Source organism: Malania oleifera, chromosome 6 (genome assembly GCF_029873635.1).
Source record: "Malania oleifera isolate guangnan ecotype guangnan chromosome 6, ASM2987363v1, whole genome shotgun sequence".
Taxonomy (NCBI): Eukaryota; Viridiplantae; Streptophyta; class Magnoliopsida; order Santalales; family Ximeniaceae; genus Malania; species Malania oleifera.
In genome coordinates, this window is record NC_080422.1 from 45507744 (window position 1) to 45532775 (window position 25032).

The 25032-nt window shown below is 36.6% G+C and overlaps 1 protein-coding gene across 1 annotated transcript in view; it reads right to left on the minus strand.

Annotated features, from left to right (window-relative positions):
• Positions 1-3939: 3939 nt before the first annotated feature.
• Positions 3940-25032, minus strand: part of LOC131157466 (protein STRUBBELIG-RECEPTOR FAMILY 5-like) — a 57248-nt gene continuing 36155 nt past the window's right edge. The window contains exons 12-16 of the mRNA XM_058111647.1: positions 23305-23576; positions 21309-21429; positions 5350-5486; positions 5073-5229; positions 3940-4510 (exon numbers count right to left, since the gene is read on the minus strand). Of these exons, the coding sequence (XP_057967630.1) occupies positions 4379-4510; positions 5073-5229; positions 5350-5486; positions 21309-21429; positions 23305-23576 (819 nt within the window). The 3' untranslated portion in view covers positions 3940-4378. The remainder of the gene's footprint in view (positions 4511-5072; positions 5230-5349; positions 5487-21308; positions 21430-23304; positions 23577-25032) is intronic.

A 25032-nucleotide genomic window follows, 5' to 3' on the forward strand; every position in this document is an offset into this window, starting at 1 on the left:
CAGACAGTTTAGCTTCCTTCAATCTTCAACAGTCCCCCACAAGATGGAGAGTAGATGTCTTCTACTCCCCTCTTGGATAAACACGAATAAAAAGCTTGTAAGCCTAAGCTCTTGCTCTGGTTATGTATCTAGGTAAAGTCTACGAAAATAGGGAAGGTCGTCCGCCAATACAAGTGACTTCCCTCTGCACTGGTATCCACAGATAATTACCAGAGCACTCACTTCCTCAGCAAGCCCTCGGGTGGAAAATTTTACTTTACCATAATTACCCATGTAATTAGAGTTACACATATTCAGTGCCGTCATTTTACAGAGTTCCACACATATACGCATACCACAACCAATCCACACAGGATAATTCGTACAGTTTTCATTCGCACCCACACAGGTTTCATATCCACACATAATACAACGTCCACACAGAACTCTAATCCATATAAAATATATGTCCACACAGGACTATCAACCACACAGGTTACACGGTCCACACAGGACTAATCATCACACAGATTACAACACATACCACCATGTTCATGGTAAATAGGTAGAACAAACTCCTCATACCACTTCCAATATTTTATCCCCCAATATAAACGCTCATCTAACGATATCCTCATACCACTGTCAACGTTATATGACGGTTATATTAGGTATGATATAATGACCTCCTCATACCATTGCCAACGATATATCGCAATTTACATGAACCATAGGACATATCAATAACAAAACTAACCACTTAAGCACATCACACATCTACCACAGCACACAATCAGATAATATCCACAACCAACCAGTATTTTCAACCAAACAAAATTCGCAACCCAAACAGTATTCACAATCACACAATAAATCATAATTTTGCAATACTTGTAACCATTTAATTATCAAAGTTGTTTTTATACCACACGATTTTTTTCCAATATAATATATAATAAAAAACAATATTTTCAATACCTATACCGTTCAGAAAATTATACCAATATATATATATATATATAGAATTTTATACTCAAAATTTAACCAATTTAAAGTTAATAAAAAAGTTGTTATAAAGTATTTCCCTTTACCTGCTTCTCAAGTTTCTGCCTAAACCGAACAGAAAACGAGACCCTATAATCCAAAATTCCCAACTCACTCAATTCTATGAAAAATACTCATTTAATGCTTCTTAGGCTCCAAATAATTTTATTTAGCAAGAAAACTCCAAAATAATTCGCTTACTCTAATTTTGGTATGGTGCTCCAAAATCTTAAATCAACAATCAACTCCCGCAGCTTTGTAGAGAACGATCCTACGAATCTCGTGGTGGTTCCAGATCATCAAACTAAGTCAAATCTTGCCTGGAATCGAAGAGAGAAGGCAGAGGGACCATTTTTCTAAAGAGAGAGAGAGAGAGAGGCTTCATGCAAGATTTCTCGCTAAAAATGAAGGAACTCACTATTTATAGACAAGAACTCGTCGACGAGACATGTGGATTCGTCGACGATCCCATGAAGAACACTCGTCGACGAGACCATGAGTTTGTCAACGAGTTTCAAAATACCTTGAACCCTCTCGGTAACTCCTCGTCGACGAGACATTGCCCTCGTCAACGAGCCAAAGAAGAATGCTTGTCGACGAGACTAGTTGGTTCGTCGATGAGTTCTCGCTGACACCCATTTTAATTATTCATTTTTCTTCCCTTCTCTCTTTCGTTTCCTTTTCTTTTATTATTTTTATTAATTAAATTTTTTCCGGGTCGGAGTATATAAGTTTCTATTGAGAACACATCTTTTGAAATTTTGGCATTCCATGTCCCTTGTACAGTATTCCACTAAAGCTTTTTAATCTTGAATATTCTAGTTCTCTCCCCAATTTTATTAGAGCTTACTTGTATCCTGATTTTTTTCATGACTATTGCTTTTTATAGGACCAAATCTCCAATCTTGAAATCTCTAAGCTTTGCTCTAGTATTCTAATGCCAAGTTACGTGTTCTTGATCATTCAACATTTGTACTGTGAACATCTCTCTTTATTCGTCTCGTAAGTTTATATTGGCAAGAGGGCTATCATTTTTGCTTTTAGGATAAGAGCTTGTGGGCATGGTCAAGAGGATGATTTCCACTAGGGTTATTTCTTCTAATAGAATGACCATGCTTAAGGGAGTTTCCCTTATCATAAACATGATTGTAGAGTAGACTAGCAATTCATTAGGCCATGTTCCTAGGGTGCAAACTATCCATATCCTTTTACCAAACAAATTAATTATATAGTTCAACTTGTTGCTTCCACCAAACCATTTCTTTATAATCATATATTTTATTTAGTGAAAAGAAGGAAAATGAGCACGAAAATCATTTCTCATTGATTTTTCTTTCTATATCAAATAATACTAAAAATAAAAATTTGTACTAATACAATTAAATTTTTTAAAAAAAAAAAATCAAATGTTAATGGTGTGTAATCAATTTAACATATTTTTTTATATTTTTTTCATCAATTTGAAATATTTTTCATTTCTTTCTCACTTGTTTTGATAAACATATATGAAAAAATGGATTATTTCATTTTTGCCTTTGTGCCATGTTTTCATTTTGTGCCATGAACACCCCATCAGGCTCCATTATGGGCGACAATCATATGGGGGACTCTGCTTCTATGCATTTCATGAAATAGTGAACGTTAACAAAAAATTTTGGGATGCTTAATTTTTAAGATATAAAATTTCACATCCCAATCTGTCCGTTTTCTATAAAGATTTTCCAAATTTCAAAAACTCATACTTAGAAAGATTTCTGAAGATAAGGAAAAGGGCTTAGCATCAATTTTGAAAATTTTCAAGCTAATCCGGATGGGGAAAGATAAATTGATTTGAAAAGTATTTTGCACTCAAAATGGTAAATGAATGCTTTAATAAAGTTGAAGCAAGAGAGTTGTTCTCCCTAATAAGAAAACAATATTTCAAACTTCCTAAAGCAAAACATTATCCCGAGGAAACAGAAGCTTATGTCGAGGGACACATAACTCAATCATAAGTGCATATACAACCAGATCATGGATTGGCACCATTGATGTATCTTATTCTATAGGGATAACTTTTAACTTTATTTGACATATACTTGCAGCAGTATATATATATTCATATGACCAAGTAACAACTCATAGGCACCCTGTTTTGTAAACATTCTAACTTGCTAATAAAACTATTTCCTTAATTTTCCTTGTGGCTCTTTTTTTTAGGTACGTCAGGTTTCCCGAGCTTACGCGACAGACTAATCTCATGCCTACGCCAGCTGTTCCTTCAGCAAACGCATAATTAAAACCTGAACCATCCTCCAAGGTAAGAAGCTTGCCAAAATTAGCCCAAACCCTTGCATGGGAATTATATATCTGTGACCACCTCCAAGGTAGCTCTAAACTGGTTCAATTATGATAAGGTATTGTCCGCCTTAACTTGCCAGTCTTTCGATTTTATCCTATAAAGAATATATCACATAATTAAAACCTGAACCATCTTGTAAATAAAACCTGACATTGGGATACATTCTCAGGGCAAGGCAGTGTCCTATCTTTCTAAGACAATAACATAACATTGCATTGTCGTCGGAAATGGCAGCTATTATTCATGTGCCCCCTCCAAATGGTAAGTGAGAGTGTGAGAGGCATCAGCCACCCCAGTCCCCACTTAGATTTGTACTGGAAAAGTCCAAACCAGGTCGGCCCACCTGGATCTAGCAGTGCACATCTTATGTCAAAATAATGAAGTACAATGGGTCAAAGCACAGGAATATCTCATTAGCATTGAGTTGAACACTTGTAGGCACTCTAACGAGATAAAAGTAAAAATTAGACAACTCAAAATATCTATTCCTAAAACTAAAACAGTCAATACAAAAATTAGACAACTCAGAATAACTTCTTCATAAAGCAAATCACAGTAAACGACTCGTTAAATAAAATCAATAGCAAATATTTCCAAATTTCACTATAAATATGTTTATTCTATCGTATCGGATTAAATAATACAAACTTTTCTTTATGTACAACTTAAATCATTGTCTCCATATATAATTGTTATTTCATTCCCTGGTATATAATTGCTATTTCATTCCCTCCTCATCCCATCTGTCGATCACCTTTTCCTCTCAAGGACAAAGCCATATGACCCTATGGGTTTAAACAGAACATACCTTAACTACAGCCACAAGGCCTAAATCTTTAGACCCTGCTTCTGTATTCGAGAAAGCATGATCCTCAGAAATTAGAAATTAAAAAAGAACCCTGAAATTTGTTACTAGCAACAGATTAACAATGTATCTTTAAACAGCGACAATAATTTACAGTAACTAATATTAAGGTCGTGTATATATATTAGAAGGGATCATCAATAATATCATTAATAATCGAAGTCGTCTCTCCGGCGAGAAGCAGCAGGATCATCTCCTCTTTTGTTCATGCTCGAGCGCTGAACCAACCGGACCAATGCCTGCACCACCTCTGACATAGGTGGCCGGAATTCAGGCTCCAACTAAAACAGATGCGCACAGACAACGTCAGAATTCTTACACACATGAATGATTAATTGTTAAATAGTAATTACTGCTGAAAAATGTCCCAGTATTCTTAAGAAATTATTCGTATATCAATGTCATCGTTTGGACAGGACCCTACCCAGGTATCAGTAGGTCAAATGACTGTTGATAACAATAGGATCAAAACAAAATATCAGTTAAAAAGGTGTCATATTCGCCCAGCCAAGAGCCAAAATTGCACGGGAAAATATATGCTAATACCATAGAACTTTTGGAGAAGACAATATGGAAATAAGCTCAAGCCAGATTATATATTTGATCATTCATATAGATTCCATGGTGCAGCTTTGTCAAATTTTAAGTACAAGATCCAAGCTCATCTTCAGTGTTTCATTTGTTCGATTTCCTTCCCTTTTGTTTTATTATTTTTATAAAAAATTTTAACTCCCATTCCTTTTGTTTTTTTTTTTCTTCCTTTTTCCCTTGTTGGGGTCGAAGGATTTTGGGTGCATTTTGTGCTCAGGGGTGTGCAGGAGGTGTTGGATTTGAGGCACTCACCTGCACACATAGAGCTATGATATCAGCAAATCGGGAAAGCGACTTGGGAGGGTACAGTCCACGCAAGGCAGGATCCACCATTTTTTCCAATGCATCAATATCATGCAGTTGTGGGGTGGCCCAGCTAACTAGTGACTGCTCTGTTCTTGATTTTGAACTGAAACAAAGAAACAAAAATAACCAGTTCAGGTATGGATTTTCTTGAATTTCACTCATAATAATTATAATAATAATAATAATAATAATAACAAATTTGAATTCCCAATGCATGACAAACCTGTCAAAAGGCATCCTCCCAGTCAATAACTCCAACATGACCACCCCAAAACTGTAAACATCACTCTTTAGGGTATAAGCTGAGGGCTTTGTGCATTCTGGAGCATTGTATCCCAACCCCAGGTTTTGGCTGGTACGCTGATGAGAAAAACCACAATTTTATAAAATAATTTTTTAACATGTGTGCGTGTGTATAAGATCCTATAAAATATTTTTCTAGAAAGCAGTTTTCCTATTTTCTGTTGTTTGGTCCATGCATAATATAAAGCAACTGCGTTACATAAAGCATATGCCTCGTAGGCAAACAATGTGTGTCTCAGCCCGATGGCACATGGAGAGGAACAAAGAATGAACAGCACCCCCATAGAGAACATAATTTTTCATAAACAGGCAATAAATGCAGGCAACAAGAACAGAACCCATGACCTCCAAGCTGGCTCTGATACCATGTTAAGCAATCACTTTGCATAAACGTTAAGCAGTTATGTGGTGGGCTAACAGTGTATATCAAGCCTTAACGCATAAAAAAGGGAAAGATATATTTAGCAGAACACGGCTTCAATTTAGTGTAGAAAACAAGATTAAAATGGAGTTCAAAAGAAAGGGCCAGTTATCTTGTCTCAAGATTACGAGGTTCAGCCAACTTGGCCTACGTCATCGCCTTGAGCAACCACTCAAGGATTTCACTAAAATCTCTGCTCCTTAAATTGAGACGGAGCTTCCTCTTCTACCACTTTCCCTTTTAGTGATGCCCTCGGTGATCGGTTTATCAAGAAACAAGTCATACTAATTGTCTCGGCCCAAAAGTTCTTCGGTAGCCCTGCATTAAGCCTGAGACACCGAGCTCTTTAAGCTAGAGTTCGGTTCATCCTTCCAGACCCACCAAATCTCTAGGCCTTCCTGAATTCATCGGGTATCATGAAGGGAGCAAAACGCGACAGTTCCAAGAATTTGACAGCATACTATGGCACTGTCAAATGGCCCTGCGTTAAATTTAGGAACTCCTGCATCTTGACATCCCTAACTGAGCAAATCAGTGGCTATTCCATTAATTCCTAATGCGAAATTGAAAAAGGATGATGGTGGAAAGAAAGTGGATGCATCGATCTATAGAAGTCTTGTGGGAAGCTTGTTGTATTTGTGTAATACCAGACCAAATATCCTGCATGCCACTAGTTTACTTTCAAGATTTATGTAATGTCCTACAAAAATGATCATAGTACCAATGGGCCATTGAAGAAGTAGAAACAGCCTCCAGTTAGCAAACAAGAAAGCAACACTGAATTACACATTTGAATTACGCATTTCAGCAAACTGGACAAATCACCATGCAAGCTTAAACTTCCCACTATTCTGTATATAATCACAGCTGGGGCATCTCTATAACTCCAATTAAATTGTAAACCTAGTGTAAGGTTCCAGCACATTGCAAATATCCTTTTATGCTCACTTTTCGAAAGGACCACAACATTTACTGTTCAAATGTGGTGATATCTAAGGAGTGTTTGGATGCTTCTTCATCAAGCGTGATTTGGACCAATTTTACAGAACTACAAATGAAGTTGTATTTTTATATTTCTTTTTCCCCTTTAAAGCACATTTTTTCACAAGATAAGTTTTCTTTGAAAGTTAATTTTTACTAGTTGAACAAAAAATTCAGGAGAAAGATGAGTAATTGCAAAAGAGCTGCATGGTAAGATCTTAACAAAGATTTTGCACAATGTTTCTACATCCCATCTATCTTATCCTTTTCCCAAATTTTTTGTGAAAGAAAGATGAACTCATCCCATCCCAATCAGCATCACCAATGAAAACCAATTTCCAAGAAATCACTAATGATTACATTACACAGCAAATATCTGGCCACAAATAAAATGGTTCAAAACCATAAATCACCCTACCAAAGGAATCCCATCTACCTCAAAGAGGGCAAAGCCAAAAAAGTCTTCACATCTCTTGCAAATTAATTTCTGAAGCCCCACCACATAACTACCTCACCTTATGAAGGAAGCACGCCATTTTTTACAAAACCATATTTAGCCAAAATTACTTCCCTTCAAAAATTTCCCTTCTCTAAAAATTCCACAACTGCTTAACTAAGAGAGCTTAACGAAAAGGGAGTATTACTCTAATTCCCAACCCGCTTCTAGGAAGAGGTGATCTAATGAGTTCTCATTTGACAAGGTGACAGAAGTCATCTCCAAAATTAACCCAAAGAAATATTCTCTATTTTTCTTCAAGTTTGGTAAAGAAATGACTTAGAAATGAGAAAACATGAGAGGAAGTAGGACCTTTCTGTGGTGCAAGGTATTGACTGCTTTTGGTTTGCTATTTTTCCTATCCCTTACTCTCTGCTGGCCCATGTGATCAAATTGTGTAGAACCTTTCTGTGGGGGGTGTTAGAAGGAGGCCCATGGTGGCTTGGAGGGATGTATGTCTCCCAAACCTTTCTGTGGGGGGGGTGGTGTTAGAAGGAGGCCCATGGTGGCTTGGAGGGATGCATGTCTCCCAAAAAATGGAGGGCTGGGGGTGCTAGACCTAAAAAGCTGGAACAAGGCCCTGCTGACTAAGGCATTATGGAACATTCATAGTAAGAAGGACTCACTCTGGGCTAAGTGGGTTAGCCATGTATACCTGAGGGGTGGAAGTATTTGGGAAGCTTCAACGAAACATGAGGACTCCCCATTGTTCAAGAGATAGTAGAGATTAAAAACCTGGTCCTTCAGCAATGCAGTGACATAGACACTGCAGCTCATCAGATTGAACAGTGGACTGTGGGTGGGAATTTTGTTTGCTCAAAAGCTTATCAGTTTTGGAGAAATAGGGGATGCAATGTTCATTGGAAGAATCTGGTGTGGAAAAATGGATGCATACCGAAACACTCTTTTGTTTTGTGGCTTGCTCCTAAGGGTAAACTGCAGACTTGAGACAGGATCAGTGTGGAAGAACTAAACCAAATCTGTGTTCTCTGTAACTCAGAAATGGAGACACTTGACCATCTTTTCTTTCGATGCAGAATGTCTGCTGCTGTGTGGAGTAGTTTGAGGGGCTGGCTTGGCATAACAAGATCCATGTCCACTATTAAAGCAGCCCTCAAATGGCTTCAAAAAGAGGTCAAGGGTACAGGAGTGCAGGCTGTCTCTAAGAGGGCCTGCCTGGTCATCACGGTATATAGCATCTGGCATTTTAGAAACAGAAGGAGATTTGAAGGCACGGTTACACATCAGGATGCTATAATCAAAGTTGTTCAGACTCACTTTTATAGAATTTTTTATGAGAAGTTTCCTTTCCTTTGTATTTGAGTTGTAGTTTATGGCCTTTGGCACCTGGGAATGTCCAGGTTTTGATGTAATTGAGTAGTAGTTGATATGGCTCTGGACCCTGGGAATGCCCAGGTTCTTGATGTATTTGAGTTCTGTTTGCTGCTTGCAGTCTTGGCCTTTGTTTGGCTCTTGATTGTACTGCTTTGCAGTTGCTTGTTGGGGAGTTCTGCTCTCCCTCTCCTGGGTATACCCAGTGAGACTGTACATGTCCTTTTGGTCTTATAATTATAATTTTCAGATAAAAAAAAAAATGAGTTAAGGGATTCCACCCAGCTAATTTCCTGTTGGGTATTCCTACAGTTGGATGCGACATCACCTTGTCCTTGAAGTTGGTCCCTTGGAGAGGGCATGAACAAGTAATAAGAGATTCTTTAAGGTAGCATCCAAAAGCTCCAGCCAGAAGTTGCCCAGCAAGTTTACCAACTTGATAATCTCCTCAGCCCCAGAACAACAAATGAAACCAATACAGCAAACATTCTTAAACGGCCCATAAAGCTCAAAAGAACATCTCAATGATCAACAAACTGTATCGAACCAGGATGATGGTGGTGGTGACGATAACAAGGATAATGATGAGAATACAACAACAGTAATAATTAACTAACAAATGTTGGCAGATGGATCCAAGTGAGTTTGTTGAGACTAGCAAACTTTTCAAAGCAGTCAAATGGGAGCATCAGTAATATTACTAGGCTAACTTCTTTGCTAGTATTTGACATGCATACACAACATCCAATGCACAAGGCCCTCTCACAATATCAGATATTTTGGGAGGGCATTTAGACTATTTCTGTTACTTGAAAGTGACGATCTTTTGAGTGTAACATGTTTACAATTGGGTTGAGGCTTGCCCTCATAATATTCCTCATGCATACCCAAGCTTAAAATTTTCAATTAGCCATTGTTTATAATTTTTAAATGGTTTAGACTAGATTATATATATGTACCATAAAACAATTAACCAGAACAAACTAAAATAAAATAAAAGCAGCAGAAAAATAAAATAAAATAAGAAAGCCACAACTTTTGACTGAACCCATGAAATAAATTTGCGAACAAGGATAAGTCACTATGTCATGACTTCCACTCTGTGACACAAATAATTTTTTTTTTTAAGATTAAATCTAAAAAATCCAACATTTGGACAAGTTCCTAGTATTTATTTCTCTTAGGAAACTGCGGTATAATTTATAAATAGCATGCAGAAAGCCTTGGGCAAATAAAATGATGAGTCCCAAATAGAATGAAGCGATTCATAAACAATTCATTTACATAACGTTTGGTTTGCAAAATGATATGGGATAGGAATGGAATGGAATGAAAAACTTGAATGGAAAATCTGAAAAAGTTAAGAAATAAATTTGATTCCATTCCCATACAATTCCATTCCACTCCTACATACCAAACATTCAGTTAGAAAGTACATATAATTATATGGATACATCTAATATAATAAAACATTTAGCTTTACAAATCATATTATCTTAGACATTTTTTTCATATATAATTCAAAATATGTACATCCAATTAACTGTTAAAAGCACAGGGATATTTTTGTATTCCAATCTATTTATTTGATTACATTATTTTGCGAGCAGTCAGCCCTAGGTCTGGTGCTATAATTTTTCCCCTTCTCTCCTATTATTATTCTCGGATCAGACCATGGTATCATAGCAATGAAGATCCATTCTCTACCCAAGGTCATCTAGAGTCCTTTTCTTCTTTCTTCATCATTATCATCTTCTTATTCTTCTTCCCTTGCCTTTTAAAAAATAAATAAATAAAATTAAAAAAATTTGGATGCCAAAAGAAGATTAGTGCATTAAAAAGGAAGAATGTACAAAAAGGAGAATAAGAAACCCTTCAAACCAAAACGGAAAAAACAAAAATAAGGAAGAAACAACCAAACCAAAAAATCTCATCAGTCCCATTACATGTCAAAGAATCTTACTCCTTTAAAGCACCGGCATCAACACACTAGAGTAATGCTAAGTAATGAATCTTGTCTCAACAAAGAAATTTTCAACTTCTACCCGGTAAATATACATGCATAACATTCGAGCCATACACCCCACCACACTGCAAGTACATATCTCCATAAAGCTACAGCATCCTTGCTTCTACTAAAACCAGAAAAAGAGATGACCAACAAATCCTCCACTATATCCAGGCAAATCCAAACTTTCTCCCAATAGACCAAAAAGCTTATTCCACACCTTCCATGCACAATCAAAGTGCAAAAACAGATGAGGAACTGTTTCTAAACTGTCTAATGGAAATAAAAGAAAAAAGAAAATCATCTGGAGAAAGTACCTTTGAAGGTCTCCTACTCTACAACATATTGTTGGTGCTAACTCTATTAAGAACAACCAACCAATTAAAAGCCTTGATTTTTTTAGGGAACTTTGACCTTCCAAATTATTTCAAGGAGTGGAAAAGAGAAAGTATTCAAAAGATCAAAACGAGATTTAAATGAAAAAAAAGCCCTGAAGAATCTAAAGACCAAGAATGACTATCCACTCCAAAGGAGAGATAACTTTCCAACATCATTAACAAAAAAGAAAGCTTTTCCCCAGTTCCCTATGATTAAGAGATCCATGAAAGTAGAAATCCCAAGAAGGCATATGACCATCAAAAACCAAAAAAAGAATAAATAACAAAATTATGCCAAAAAGTTGAACAATTATGCTTGATGGTTTTATGGCCTATCTAAAGACCCGTCTTGTTACTAAGGGATACACTCAGGTGTATGGTCTAGATTATTCTAATACTTTTTCTCTAATTGCCAAAGTTACATCCGTATGTATGTTCATCTCCTTAGCTACTACTTGTCATTGGCTTTTGCATCAACTAGATGTGAAAAATGTGTTCTTGCATGGTGACCTTGAGGAGGAGGTTTATATGGAGCAACCAACTGGGTTTGTTTCTTAGAGGTAGTTAGGCTTATTGTATCAACTCAAGAAGGCTTTATATGGTTTAAAACAGTCTCTCAGAGCATGGTTTGGTCTTTTTAGTGTTGTAGTACTTGAGTTTGGTCTTCGGAGGTGTGTTGTGGATCATTCTATGTTTTATCGTCATACTTCATTGGGTAGGATACTTCTTGTTGTTTATGTCGATGGTATTGTTATACAGGTGATGATAATAAAGGTATTCAGAGTCTAAAACTTTTCCTATAGACTAAGTTTCAAATAGAAGATTTGGAACCATTAAAATACTTCTTTGGTATAGAAGTATCTAAATCTCGTATAGGAACCGTTGTGTCACAGAGGAAGTATGTTCTTGATTTGTTGGATGAAACTGGCTTGTTGGGATCTAAACCGGTTGATACACCCATGGATCCTAACAACAAGTTAATGTCAGATATGGGTGATTTGCTACCTAATCCTAGACAATACCGGAGACTTGTTGGAAAGTTGAATTATCTCACAGTTACTTGGCCAAATATATCTTTTGCAACAAGTGTTGTGAGTCAATTTCTAGATTCTCCGCGGGCAAGTCATTGGGACACAACAATTTGCATCTTGAGATATCTCAAAGGCGCACCTAGTAGAGGTCTTTTATATCGTGATAAGGGTCACACTTATATTCATAGATATACAGATGCAGATTCGGCTGGATCGCCTTCCGATCGGAGATCCACCACTGGGTACTATATCTTGGTTGGTGGTAATTTGATTTCTTGGAAAAGTAAGAAACAAACTATGGTGGCAAGATCAAGTGCTGAATCAGAATATAGAGCTATGGCTCAAACTATCCGTGAACTTGTCTAGTTGAATTCTCAGCCAATGAAGTTGATGTTTAATAATCAAACTACTCTTCGTATTGCCTCCAACCTGTTCTTTCATGAAGTTGATTGCCACTTTGTTCAAGAGAAACTTGTGCAGAAGCTCATTACAACCACTTATGTGAAGTCGAATATGCAGCTTGCTGATTTGTTTACTAAAGCGTTGGGGGGTGCTCGTGTTAAATTGATTTGTAACAAGCTAGGAGCTTATGACATTTATGCTCCAGCTTGAGGGGAGTGTTAGAGGTTATATATGTCTTTTAGATATTATTGAGTGTGTTAATATGTTAATTAGTGAGAGTTAGTAAGGGTATTATTGTTATTAGAATATATTTAATTTGTATTATAAATATAGGGAGAGACCTATCTTCAAGTTAGGTCATTCATTTTAATCAAATCTTAACAAACCCATTTAAATTTAATCTTCTTCTTCAATCTCCAACTTCCTTTATCAAATCCTCTAGCTCATTTTCCAATGAAACATGATTAACCTCCTCACTCTCTAAAAGACCATCATCTTCTTCTCTCTCTACAAAATCCAACTCATCCAAAATGCTAACCTTCCTAATCCAAATATCACCAAACACCTTGTTATTCCACCCTTCCAAGGTGCACTTAAGCTTCTTCATAAACATATACCTTTCCTAATCCATAACAAATACTGAAAGGAATCATGCTCAAGCCACATATTCTCAAAATGAAAAGGAGGACTCTGATTAACCTACTAGACTCCAAACAGACACAAATATGATCGCACAAGTCTAGATAAAATAGTTTGTGAGATTCAAAAACTCATCCTCCCACAAACCAAGAGAAAAGCATGTTACCCAAAGGGAGATCCCTCAAACAATAATCTCTAATGAACCCATCAAAACTTTGCATGCTCTAAGTAACCTTCCCACCCCCTTTTTCTCCTTGGGAAACCAAAGTACATTAAAGTCACCACCTATAATCCACCTAGGGAAACAAAAGCCAAAAACAGCATATAACTCATCCCAAAAAAAAAATAAGTCCTAAGAGTGGGTCTAGAAAGCCTTTAAGCAGAAAAGACCCACCATTGACACCTACCTTTCGAATCTACCAGACCAAGGGGGAGATAAACCCAACAGGGCTATCAAGTTTAGAAATGGAGTGAACACCCCACAAAATACAAATGACCTTACACAAGCTCCTAGAAGGAAGAAACTCCCAATCCTCACATATATCCTCCAAAGGCTCCTCACTAACCCCCTCCCCCAAAATAACAAAGAAAAAAAAAAATCAACAATCTTAAGCTTAGTTTCCTGAAGAAACACAATATTAGGAGAATGTCTAAACAAAACTTCTCTAATCAGACCCATCTTCATAAGATCCCATAAACCTAATATTTCAACTAGTGATATTCATAATTTAACTTTTTCCCTACACCCTTACCCCCCCCCCCCCCCTCTTTCCCAACTGCAGCAAAAAAAAATTACAAATAAAAATAAAAACACCATAATTGATAGATGAAGCTAAAATTTTAAGTTCTTTCTGAACCTCTTTTTTTGTCCTCTCATAGGTTCTAGGAGTAACCCCAACCTTCACCTCCTACCCTAAAGGACTCATTAACTTTAAACCCAGGTCCTTAAGGAGTTTTTGCGAACCTAAAGTCTATTTCAACCCCCACAAGACTAATCAAAGAGGCATCTCCCTCATCGAAAACCTCCCTCTGGCTGAAAGTATTAGATGTAATGACCGAATAGGAATGCGAAGAATGCCTTGTTTAAAATTAGAAATTTCAAGATCCTCCACTGAAACGTCTTTCACATCATCACTCACCTCCTCCATCAGAATTGGATAACCCAAAATATCAATTATATTTTGCCCATGATATCTCATTAGGAGAGAAGTGGAGAGAAGAGAAAAGTAACTCATTTCTCTCCACCTTGTTGGGTTTAATAAAAGAGAACTTGGAGAGAAATATGGGGAAGGAAGACAAAAGTCAGTTGTCATTTACAAGAATGTTCCCCAAATGGCTACTTTTTAAAGTTGCCTAAAGTATTTTAGCCTTTTTTCCCAAGCTTTTGTCCATTTTATGTCTGATTTGAGGGAGAAACAAAGTGATCCCTCTTTCACCTTTCTTCTCTCCTCTTCTTTTCTCTTATCTCCACCTTATGTCAACTTAACAAGAGAATTGGAGAGAGAGTTATTCTTTTCTCTTCTCCTCTCTTCTTTCCACTTTTCTCCAAACAAACAAACTCTTAGAATTTTGTACGACTAATCATAGGACTCAAGGCACTAGATTGCTGATGTGAGCACTACATGATTGTTATAAGGGCAGGTCAAAATGAACATGGCCTGAAGCATGAGGCATCTCAACAAGCAGCATTAACATTTACTCCAAGTTGCATAAACTCTAATCATTCAAATGCATTTTACAAAATATTTCCGAGGGAGATTCTATTTAATTGCTTGTAACCTTATTAATAGAATACCAACTTCAGCTCTCAACAGCCAAACCGCCTTATTCACTTTGGTAATAGATAGGCACTTATTTTGACTATGTATTTTGGAGTGCTAGCTTTGCTCGCCCCTTGACTCAAGGAAATGATAAATTGTGTTAGGATTCTCCAATCAATTAGGATTGAGTCCATTAAGGACTTGGATTGGGATATTTTACATTCCTAATAGGATTTAGTTTCTCTACCCTATATATATGTAACCCTACAAGGGTTTTCCATCCAAAAAATAACATAATTCATAGCCTTTGGCTAATTTGGAGGCAGATTCCCTCAAAGTGATCAAACCCCATTTTCTCTTACTATTTTCCCTTCTTAAAATTTCCCCAATTTCTCCACGATAAAAATTAGGGTCTTAGGATTTGGTATCAAAGTCGGCATTCTCTTGGATGCTGCTTATCCGCCAACAAAAGCAAGATCTTGGAATTCTTGACCTTCACTTATACACAATGGCCTCAAAAAATTCAGCAAAGTCCTATATGGAAGCTAGGCTAAAGGTTGAACTTAGCAATATGTTTAAATCTCAATTTGAAGAGATCCAGGCATCGATATCTAAACTACTCATTACATCTTCCCACAAAGAGAGAGAAGATGATGCCTCTACATCAGCAAATCGTAGGGAGCAGCTGTACGCACGTGAAGGAGGTTGCCAAGGAGAATGCGATTGTGGTCATTCTTGTATGAAGGTGGAATTTCCTCGATAGGACAATGATGACTCTACCGGTTAGGTTTCTAGGGCTGAAAAATACTTTCGCTTTCACCAAACTTCAGAAGCATCTAAAGTTGAGGTTGCTCCTATTAGTCTAGATGGCAATGCAATTCAATGGTATGACTAGTTTGAAGCCCGTTATGGAATGCCTTTATGGGCAGAATTTGTTTCTGGATTACTTATCCAATTTGGGCCCACTAGACATAAGAATATCGATGGAGTGCTACGTCAAACTAGCACTATCTTGGAGTACGAAACAGGATTTGAGTGGCTATTAAACAGGACTAAAGATTGGAATGAAAGCCAACTCGTCGATACTTTTATTGAAGGCCTCCTACCTAACATTTGACATTAGGTCGAAGTATTTGGCCACAAACTATGACTGCTACAATTTCCTTTGCATAGTTAGAAGAAAGAAGTTGGGAGAAGAACAACGTCACTCCAACAAGACCATTAGCAAGAAGAATGTCAGTAGCACTATCACGCCACCTGCTCCTCACAATTCTCTTGCCAAAAGATTGACTCAAGGGGAACTTAAAGAGATAATGACAAAAGATTTGTGCTAGTATTGTAATGAAAAGTGGCATAGAGGGCACTGTTGCAAAAAGGGACAATTGCTGATGATTGAAGCAGTGATGGAGCTAGAAGAGTTTAAGGGTGACCCCCCTTATTTAGATTAGGAAGGTACAGAATCTAATTATGATGATGAATCTAGCACTTCTTTAGTTCATGCCTTAGCTGGTTATGCTAATCCTCAAGCCAATAAAATTATTGGCTTCCTAAAATGCCAACTTATTACTATCTTAGTTGATACGGGTAACACTAATAATTTCATGGACACTAAAATTGCTACAGAGCTAGCCTATCCTGTGGAGCAACGTGAAAAGTTTGATGTGAAGGTTGCAAATGGAAGAACCTTAACATTTTAGAGCAAGCGTCCTCAGGTTAAACTTACTATGCAAAACCATGGCTTGTATGTTGAATTCTCTTTTCTGCCACTAGAAAACTATGAAGTGTTTTTGGGTATTGAATGGTTAAGGACTTTAGGTGATATACCATGGAATTTCTCTAAATTGGTTATGAAGTTTGCCATGAATGGCCGGAGAGTGACTCTTAAAAGCAAACATTGTGCTAACCTCACTACAATTTCAAGCCATCATATGGAGAAGCTCCTTAAAAAGAGCAACGTGATTGTTGGTACAACTTCAAGCACTAGAGTTACAACATCAATCTAGCTAGGACAAAGGGCTAGACTCTCTTATTTTAGAATTTTCTGACATATTTAAAGAGCCACAGGGATTACCATCTCAACGAACACATGATCACCGTATTCCTCTATTTCCAAGTAGTGTCCCTTCTAATGTCCGCCGTTATCGCTATCCTTATTTTCATAAAGAAGAAATAGAAAATATAGTGAAAGAAATGTTAGATGTGGGCATAATTCAACCAAGTGTCAGTCCATATTCTTGTCCTATCTTATTGGTGAAGAATAAGGATGGCTCTTGGCAGATGTGTGTTGATTATCGAGCACTAAACAAGAACACTGTGGAGGATAAATATCATAATAGTCAAAGGTGCAAGGCACACCGAGGTGCAAACGGTACTTTGAGCCTATGCGCAAGGCATGAGGCAAAGGCGCACAATTCTTAAAATTGTGTACAATGCCTATTTGGTGGGTAATTGATATATGAACACATCAATAGTAATATTAGAATTTAAAATGCCAAAATATTCAGAAAAATGTATAGTTTGTATACTACATTTCCAAACAAATTACAAAACAGCAGCTAAATTCAATAAAAAATGTTATATATTAATTATAAACTTGCATTAAACTACATAATTAATTAAGACGAAGAAGAAGATGATGATGACTTACTAGTTTGAACTTCAAAGCAGTTTGAACTTCGAAGCAGCCTGATGACTCATGAAGGCTCGAACCTCAAAGACGAAGGGCTCTTGCTCGTTTGAAGGCTCGAAGAAGAAAGGTTCAAGCTAGTTCAAAGGGTCAAAGATGAAGGACTCCTGCTGGTTTCATGCTGCTTCAAAGGGTCGAAGACAAAGGGCTCCTTCTGGTTTCATGCTGGTTGGTTTCGTGCTGCTTCGAAGGGTCGAAGACAAAGGTCTCCTTCTGGTTTCATGCTGGTTCAAAGGGTAGAAGATGAATCCTTTCAAGTCGAAGGGTCGAAGACAAAGGGCTATGACAGTAGGGTGGGTTTGAGTCGAAGGCTGGGTTGGAAGAGGGCTAGGGCTGGTTCTGGGCCTTCTGGCTATGTTTTCTTTATTAACAGGTTCAAAAATTTCAAGGCTGGACTCACTGCACCTGGAGCATCAGTGCGCTTCAGTGCGCCTGGCTGCACCTCTTGAAGTCACCTCACCTCAACAGGATTAAGGCGCTGGCCTCATTGCACCGCTGTGCCTCACCTCTGGTGCGCTTTTGACTACTATGATATAAATCCTATCCCTATTGTATATGAATTGTTAGATGAGTTGGGAGGTTCCTAGCAGTTCACCAAACTTAACTTGAGATCAGGCTATCACCAGATTCGGGTACACAAGGATAACATTCAGAAGGCTGCGTCTAGAACTCACGACGGCCATTACAAGTTCTTGGTTAAGCCTTTTGGATTAACCAATGTGCTTCAACCTTCCAAAGTCTCATGAATGACATTTTCTGACCTTACCTACATAAGTTTGTTCTCATATGTTTTGATGATATCCTGATATATAGCTCATCTCTTGAAGATCATTTAGGTCCTTTGCGAATTGTACTCACCATTCCTCATGAGCATCATCTGTTTGTCAAGAAATCTAAATGCAATTTTGCTCGATCACATGTGGAATACCTTAGGCATACTTTTTCCCAAGAAGATGTTTCAGTTGACCCTTCAAAAATAAAAGTGATGACAGACTGGCCTATTCCACAAACAATCAAAATGCTATGAGGATTTTGGGGATTAACTAGTTACTACTGCAAGTTTGTCAAGGATTACAAAAAATTTGTGCTCCACTGACCCCTATATTGAAAAAGGATGCATTCAAATGGAGTGAGGAAGCTGAACAAGCCTTTGTCAACTTATGCATGCAATATCCACCACACTAGTTCTTGCCTGGCCAGATTTTAACACGGTGTTCATCATTGAGTCCGACGCATCAGGAGTTGGCATTGGTGCAGTCCCATTGCTTTTAACAGTAAGGCTCTTTCTCTATCCCACATGGGAATGCCTTATGACAAAGAGATGCTAGCCATAGTGCATGCAGTTTCAAAGTGGAGACTAAAAGTATTGGTCGGCATTTCCAAATCCAAACTGATCACAAGTATTTTTTTGAGCCATAAATCTCTTCCATGGAACAACAAAAGTGGGTCACTAAGTTGTTGGGCTACGACTATGAGATTTAGAAGAAAGGAACCGAGAATATGGTGGCAGATGCACTCTCATGACTTCTTGAACAAGTTGAACTTATAGCTATTTTCTATACCTGCATGTACTACTCTTGAACAAATAAGGAATGGTAGCAAAATCTGCAGACTAGAGATATTATCCAAAAGCTACAAAAAGGGCCAACTTTTGTCCCTCCTTACCTTTGGGACTCTTTACCTTTGGGACTCTTTAATTCAGCCCACAAGAAAACCATACTGCCAGAATTACATGCATCACTGACTGCAAGTCACTCTGATTTTCTTAGAACCTACAAGAGCATTTCTCAGGAATTTTACTGGAAGGGAATGAAGGGTGAAATTAAAAAGTTTCTGGCAGAATGTGATGCTTGTCAACGACAGAAAGGGGTAACTGTGGCACAAGTCCAAGCTTTCTACAACCTCTTCCTATTCCAGAAGAAGCTTGGACTGGTAGCTCCCTGGATTTCATTGAGGGACTACCATCTTCTCAGGGAAAGTCTACTATTTTCGTTGTTGCGGACTTCTCACAAAATATGCTTATTTTTGTGCCATAACTCACCCTTATACTGCTATAAGTGTTGCTCATACTTTTGTTGAGAATATTGTCAAGTTGCATGGAATTCCTCAGTCTATTGTCAGTGATTATGACATAGTCTTTACCAGCAACTTTTGGAAAGAGCTTTTCTAGTTTGCAAGGAACACAATTGAATATGAGCACTGCATATCATCCACAATCAAATGGGAAAACTGAAGTTGTTAATAGGTGCTTGGAGACTTATCTTCATTGCTTTACTAGCGACAACCCAAAGGATTGGGTGTGATGACTCCCATGGGCATAATGGTGGTATAATACCATTTATCATTTCTCCATCAAGTTGACTCCATTCGAGGCTGTTTATGGTCGAGCTCCTCCTATTTTTGCTAGGTATTCAGCTGGATCATCCAGAGTTGATCAAGTTGACGAGATTGAGACAAAATGCTTTAGCTTCTCAAGGAAAATCTTGTTGTAGCTTAAGCTCGTATGAAACAAAAAGGAAATTCACAGTGGGAGATTGGGTATTTCTTAGGCTAGAGCCCTATAGACAGATATCTGTGACTATTCTTTCTTTAATAAAGTTGTCTCCTCGATTCTACAGGCCTTATAAGATCTTAAAACTTATAGGCCTTGTTGCTCATCATCTAGACTTAACAACAGGTTCTAAGGTACATCTAGTTTTTCATTTCTCTTTCCTCAAAAAGAAGTTAGGAGATCAAGTTACTGTGCAGCGCCACTTGCCTGATGTTGCACCTACAGGTGAGGTCCAAGTGCAGCCAGAAGAAACTTTGGATCGCTGGGTGGTCAAAAATAGAAGTCGAGACATCATAGAAGTTTTAGTTCACTAGTCTCACTTCCCATATAAAGATGCAACTTGGGAAACTTATCAATCCTTGGAGGAGAGATTCCCAGAGTTTATTGCTGCTTAGCCTCGAGGACAAGGCTGATTTGAAAAAAGTGAAAATGTTAGGATTCCCAAATCAATTGGGATTTTTATTTAATGTGTTAGGATTCCCAAATCAATTGGGATTGAGTCCATTAAGTACTTGGATTGGGATATTTTACATTTCTAATAGGAGTAAGTTTCCCTACGCTATATATATGTAACCTTACAAGGCTTTTCCATCCAAGCAATAACATAATTCATAGCCTTTGGCTAACTTGGAGGCAGATCCCCTCGTAGTGATCAAACCTTATTTTCACTTACGATTTTCCTTTCTTAAAATTTCCCCAATTTCTCCACGATAAAACCCTAGAGTCTTATCAAATTGTCCCTTAGGTTCTTGTGCCCAAAAGAGTTATTAAATGTTGGAACCCTCAAACTCGCCATCACATGGAATGAATTGTGATCCTAAGCGGGGACAACAGGGTGTGTGCTATTGCTTTTTCCCCTTCTCTCTCTTTATTCTTCTAGGATTTAAAAAATTTGGATAGATATAATTAAATAATTAAACTTATAAAACAGATTGCCATGCAGACCTTTTCTTAGGTAAAATACAAAAATATCATACATTAAACCAAAATTTTAAACAATTTCTTCGAATTTAACCCTTTATTTATCACACCAAGAATTAACATGAAAATATTCACAAAGTTTTTAAAATATTTTGGACATGCTAGGTAATTTAATTACCATTAGAATCAATAGCTATTCCTCTTCAAAAACATAAGAAAGTGATTTATTATCTCATTAATTAATAATTTATGGGGAAAAAAGAAAATTACTAACCTGATAAAAGGTTGCGCAACCACAGTCAGAGAGATGGGGATTGAGTTCAACGTCAAGAAAAATGTTGGAAGACTTGATGTTCTTGTGAACCAAGGATGGAGAATGAACCTCATGGAGATACCTAGAAATGGAAGTGTTTGCCCAAAGAATTAGAAGGTCCAAAATAGTCATTGATAATTCTTGTGCAACTATAAATGGGATTCAAAATTAAGAACATAAGGAGATAATCCAACAATGTCGATGCATGCACAGAAAGCCCAATTCTTGTAACAATATTCCCCACTACAATCTGATATGTGTGTAAATTTATCTATTCATAATTCAACATCACTTATGTGCTTATATATACTGAAGCACAACTGTTCAAGCATGCATAGATACATACAATGTGGTTTGTGAAGAAATATGCGTGCTTATACATCATATTGAGTTTTATCTCCAGTATATTGCTCACTACAACCAACAAACTAGACCGATCTCTAAAAACATAATTTGGTTGGAAAAATCTAGTTCACTAGCTAAACGGTGTCAGTTTAATTTTTTGGGGCTAATAAATCAAATAGGTTTAAGCTAAGTCAGTTATAAATCTAGGTTTGATGGATAAAACCCAGATTGAGGTTAGACATTGTAAGAGGCATAATTATCAAAATAGCATAATTTGATTTGATTCACTAGCCCAATAATTTCAATCTAATAAGCTGACTAAAAATAAGCAATCTTTGACAATGAAACTGCAATCCTCAATTCAAATATTACAATTCAGATTCATATGTTACATTTAGCAATTCAGTAAACAGTCAATCCAATCAAGATCCAACATATCCAATTGGTTCCCAGTCAAACCATAATACCTTACCATCTAAAAATCCAGAAAATAACCAATTTGTTAATACAAAAAGCCTTCAAACCTTTTTGAAGGACCTCTGGAATCAAAATAAACAAAATTCTTCAATTTTGGTATCTCTATTGAATTGTTTTAAAAATTAAGGCTTCCTAAACTATTTATAGATTTTTATCCAATAAGTCTTCACTTGTTTTTTTTTTTTTTTTTCTAAATGAAACCTAAAAGTGGTTAGTTAAGGAGATTTTTCAAAGGTGAGCTATGTTCACTTTTACAACTTTCTCATAAATAGCACACTTTTTATTCATACACAGATGCATATGAATGAATATTAAGGTGTGAATGAATATTAAGGCGCATGATCATTCAATTTTCTTTAATATATTTCATTTTTTTAATGCAATCTGTTTGTTTAAGACGAAAAAAGTATGATATAACAAAGTTCTTAGAACTTGTGGGAAATCTTATATTCATTTCAATTCTCAATTCTCAATTCACAAAATTTAGATTTTGATTCACAATTCAATTCTCGATTACACAGGTATGGTCAGGGGGAAAGAGTAGAGCTAGAAAATTTTGGATTTACGTAGTAAAGAAGGATTTTACAGACCACCAATTTTTATTTTTATTTTTTGTCTTCCTGGATCAAACAGAACGACGGAAAAAAGATTGACATAGCGGAGCTTGAATTGAAGGACTTAAGGATTTTTGGTGTTTATTGTTATTTTTGGATAACGAGTTGCTCCCAAACACATTACATACATGAGAAAACTCAAACATACGATGGTTTAAAGTTTTAAAATTGGGGATTTATATATTGAAAGGACAACTATGTCTTGAATATTAAATATTAGTACTGCGATATTACAGTATGGACCACTGTGAATAAACCAGCCATACCAAATGCAAATATAGATAAATCATCTCAAAATTATTACCAGTGTGTGATGATTCCATTGCATAGACATCCAACCACCACTCACACACACACACACAAATATACAGAGAGAGAAGGGATTCCAGGGTTACCAAGACTCATGCCAACCATAAAGCGTACAACACTATAGCTAGACACTTATTATGTATCTTCACTATTAGTCACAGCAGTAAAGGACATAACGAATATTCCAAAATATAGTTTAAACATTGACTTACTCAACAGCACGTGCCGTGCCAAGAGCAATTCTAATTCTGGTATTCCAAGTAAGTGGGTTGCTGTAGTCATCAGACAAGTGTAGGAACTCATGAAGTGAGCCATTCCTGAAATATTCATAGACTAACATGTTATGCCTCTGTTCTGAACAATAACCAACAAGTTCAGCAATGTTTGGATGGTGAATCTTGGAGATGCTTGAAACAATATCTGTAAAATCTTCCACACTCTGCTCTTGAAAAAGTGAGGAGTCTATCTTTTTCACAGCTAAAACCTGCAGGGCAAAAATAGCTAATATTTAATCATAGATATCTAACAACCAAATACATTCCGGTGCAAGGTAGTGGAGTATTAAAGTGTAAATTGATCAAAATATTGGCTAAGAACAAAGAATTCAGCAGCAAGCAGATTATAATGTCATATAATTAGCCCACTTGAATCTTTTAAAGACTTTGAAAAGCACAACAAAGATCAATGAAAGAAACACAGATTTCTTCAAAGAATGAAGGATAAAACCATAGAATTTAAACCAAGAACAATTATTCATGTATTAACATGAATTGCAGCGGTAAATAGAATATGACGAAAAAATGCAAAAGATGAAATTACATAAAAATTTACACAAATTGGTGTCAAGTATATGGACAGAAATGGAAGGGCATTCTAAAGACTTTTAAAAGCACAACAAAGATCAATGAAAGAAACACAGATTTCTTCAAAATGAAGGATAAAACCAGAGTTTAAACCAAGAACAATTATTCATGTATTAACATGAATTGCAGCGGTAGATAGAATATGATGAAAAAATACAAAAGATGAAATTACATTAAAATCTACAGTAATTGGTGTCAATTAGAGTATAGATATGAACAGAAATGGAAGTGCTGAGTAAAACTGTTGACGTATCCACCAAATCTGTTCTAGCCTAAGCAAACCCTATAAGAATGTTCTGTCCTCATGAATAATGATACATTTTTTCAGATAGAAATGAAGAAGTCAAAAAACAACCATGATAATAAACAAGTTCAGAAGCAGTGGGCAGGAAAACCAGAAAACAAATGGAAAGTAGGAACACTAGAAAAACTATATTTACACAGGTAAATAAAAAATTAAAGCCTAGTTAGAAAATAGTTATAATGTTTGTTAGACACAACAGATAAAGATGACAAATAAAAAAACTCAAAAAAACAAAGATTTAACTTTTTTAGGCAAGTAGATAATACCGAAGGACCTAATCAATAGAAAAAGTGTTCATGTTTATAACTCTGCAGTTAATTCTTGTTTTCATAATGTTTTCAAGTCAGTTGAGACCCAAAGCCATCCTCTCTGTTACATGCTTGATGCAAGATCTTTCCAACCCAACACCATAACAAAAAATCAGGATTACAGCACCCTGTAACACTACATCAATTTGATGTTTTTCCGGCTTAAATGTAGGATTAGTTACAATTAAAGCATTCAATAATTACTTTTTCATTGGGTTAAGTATGCTTCCTGACAAGCAAGAAGCCTAAAACAGTTCTATGCTCTCAAAAGAATGCACCCTTCATAATCAAGATATGGCTATAATAATATCCCCCATGTGAAAAGATCAACACTATCGAGTACATTGTAGGATCCATAGACTATTAGCAAAACAACTGACAAGCTACATCACCAAGCAATCTGTGTTATTTTTCACTTCATAATGGATGATTTCTCATTCGACTAAGCTTGATTTCCATGGGAGT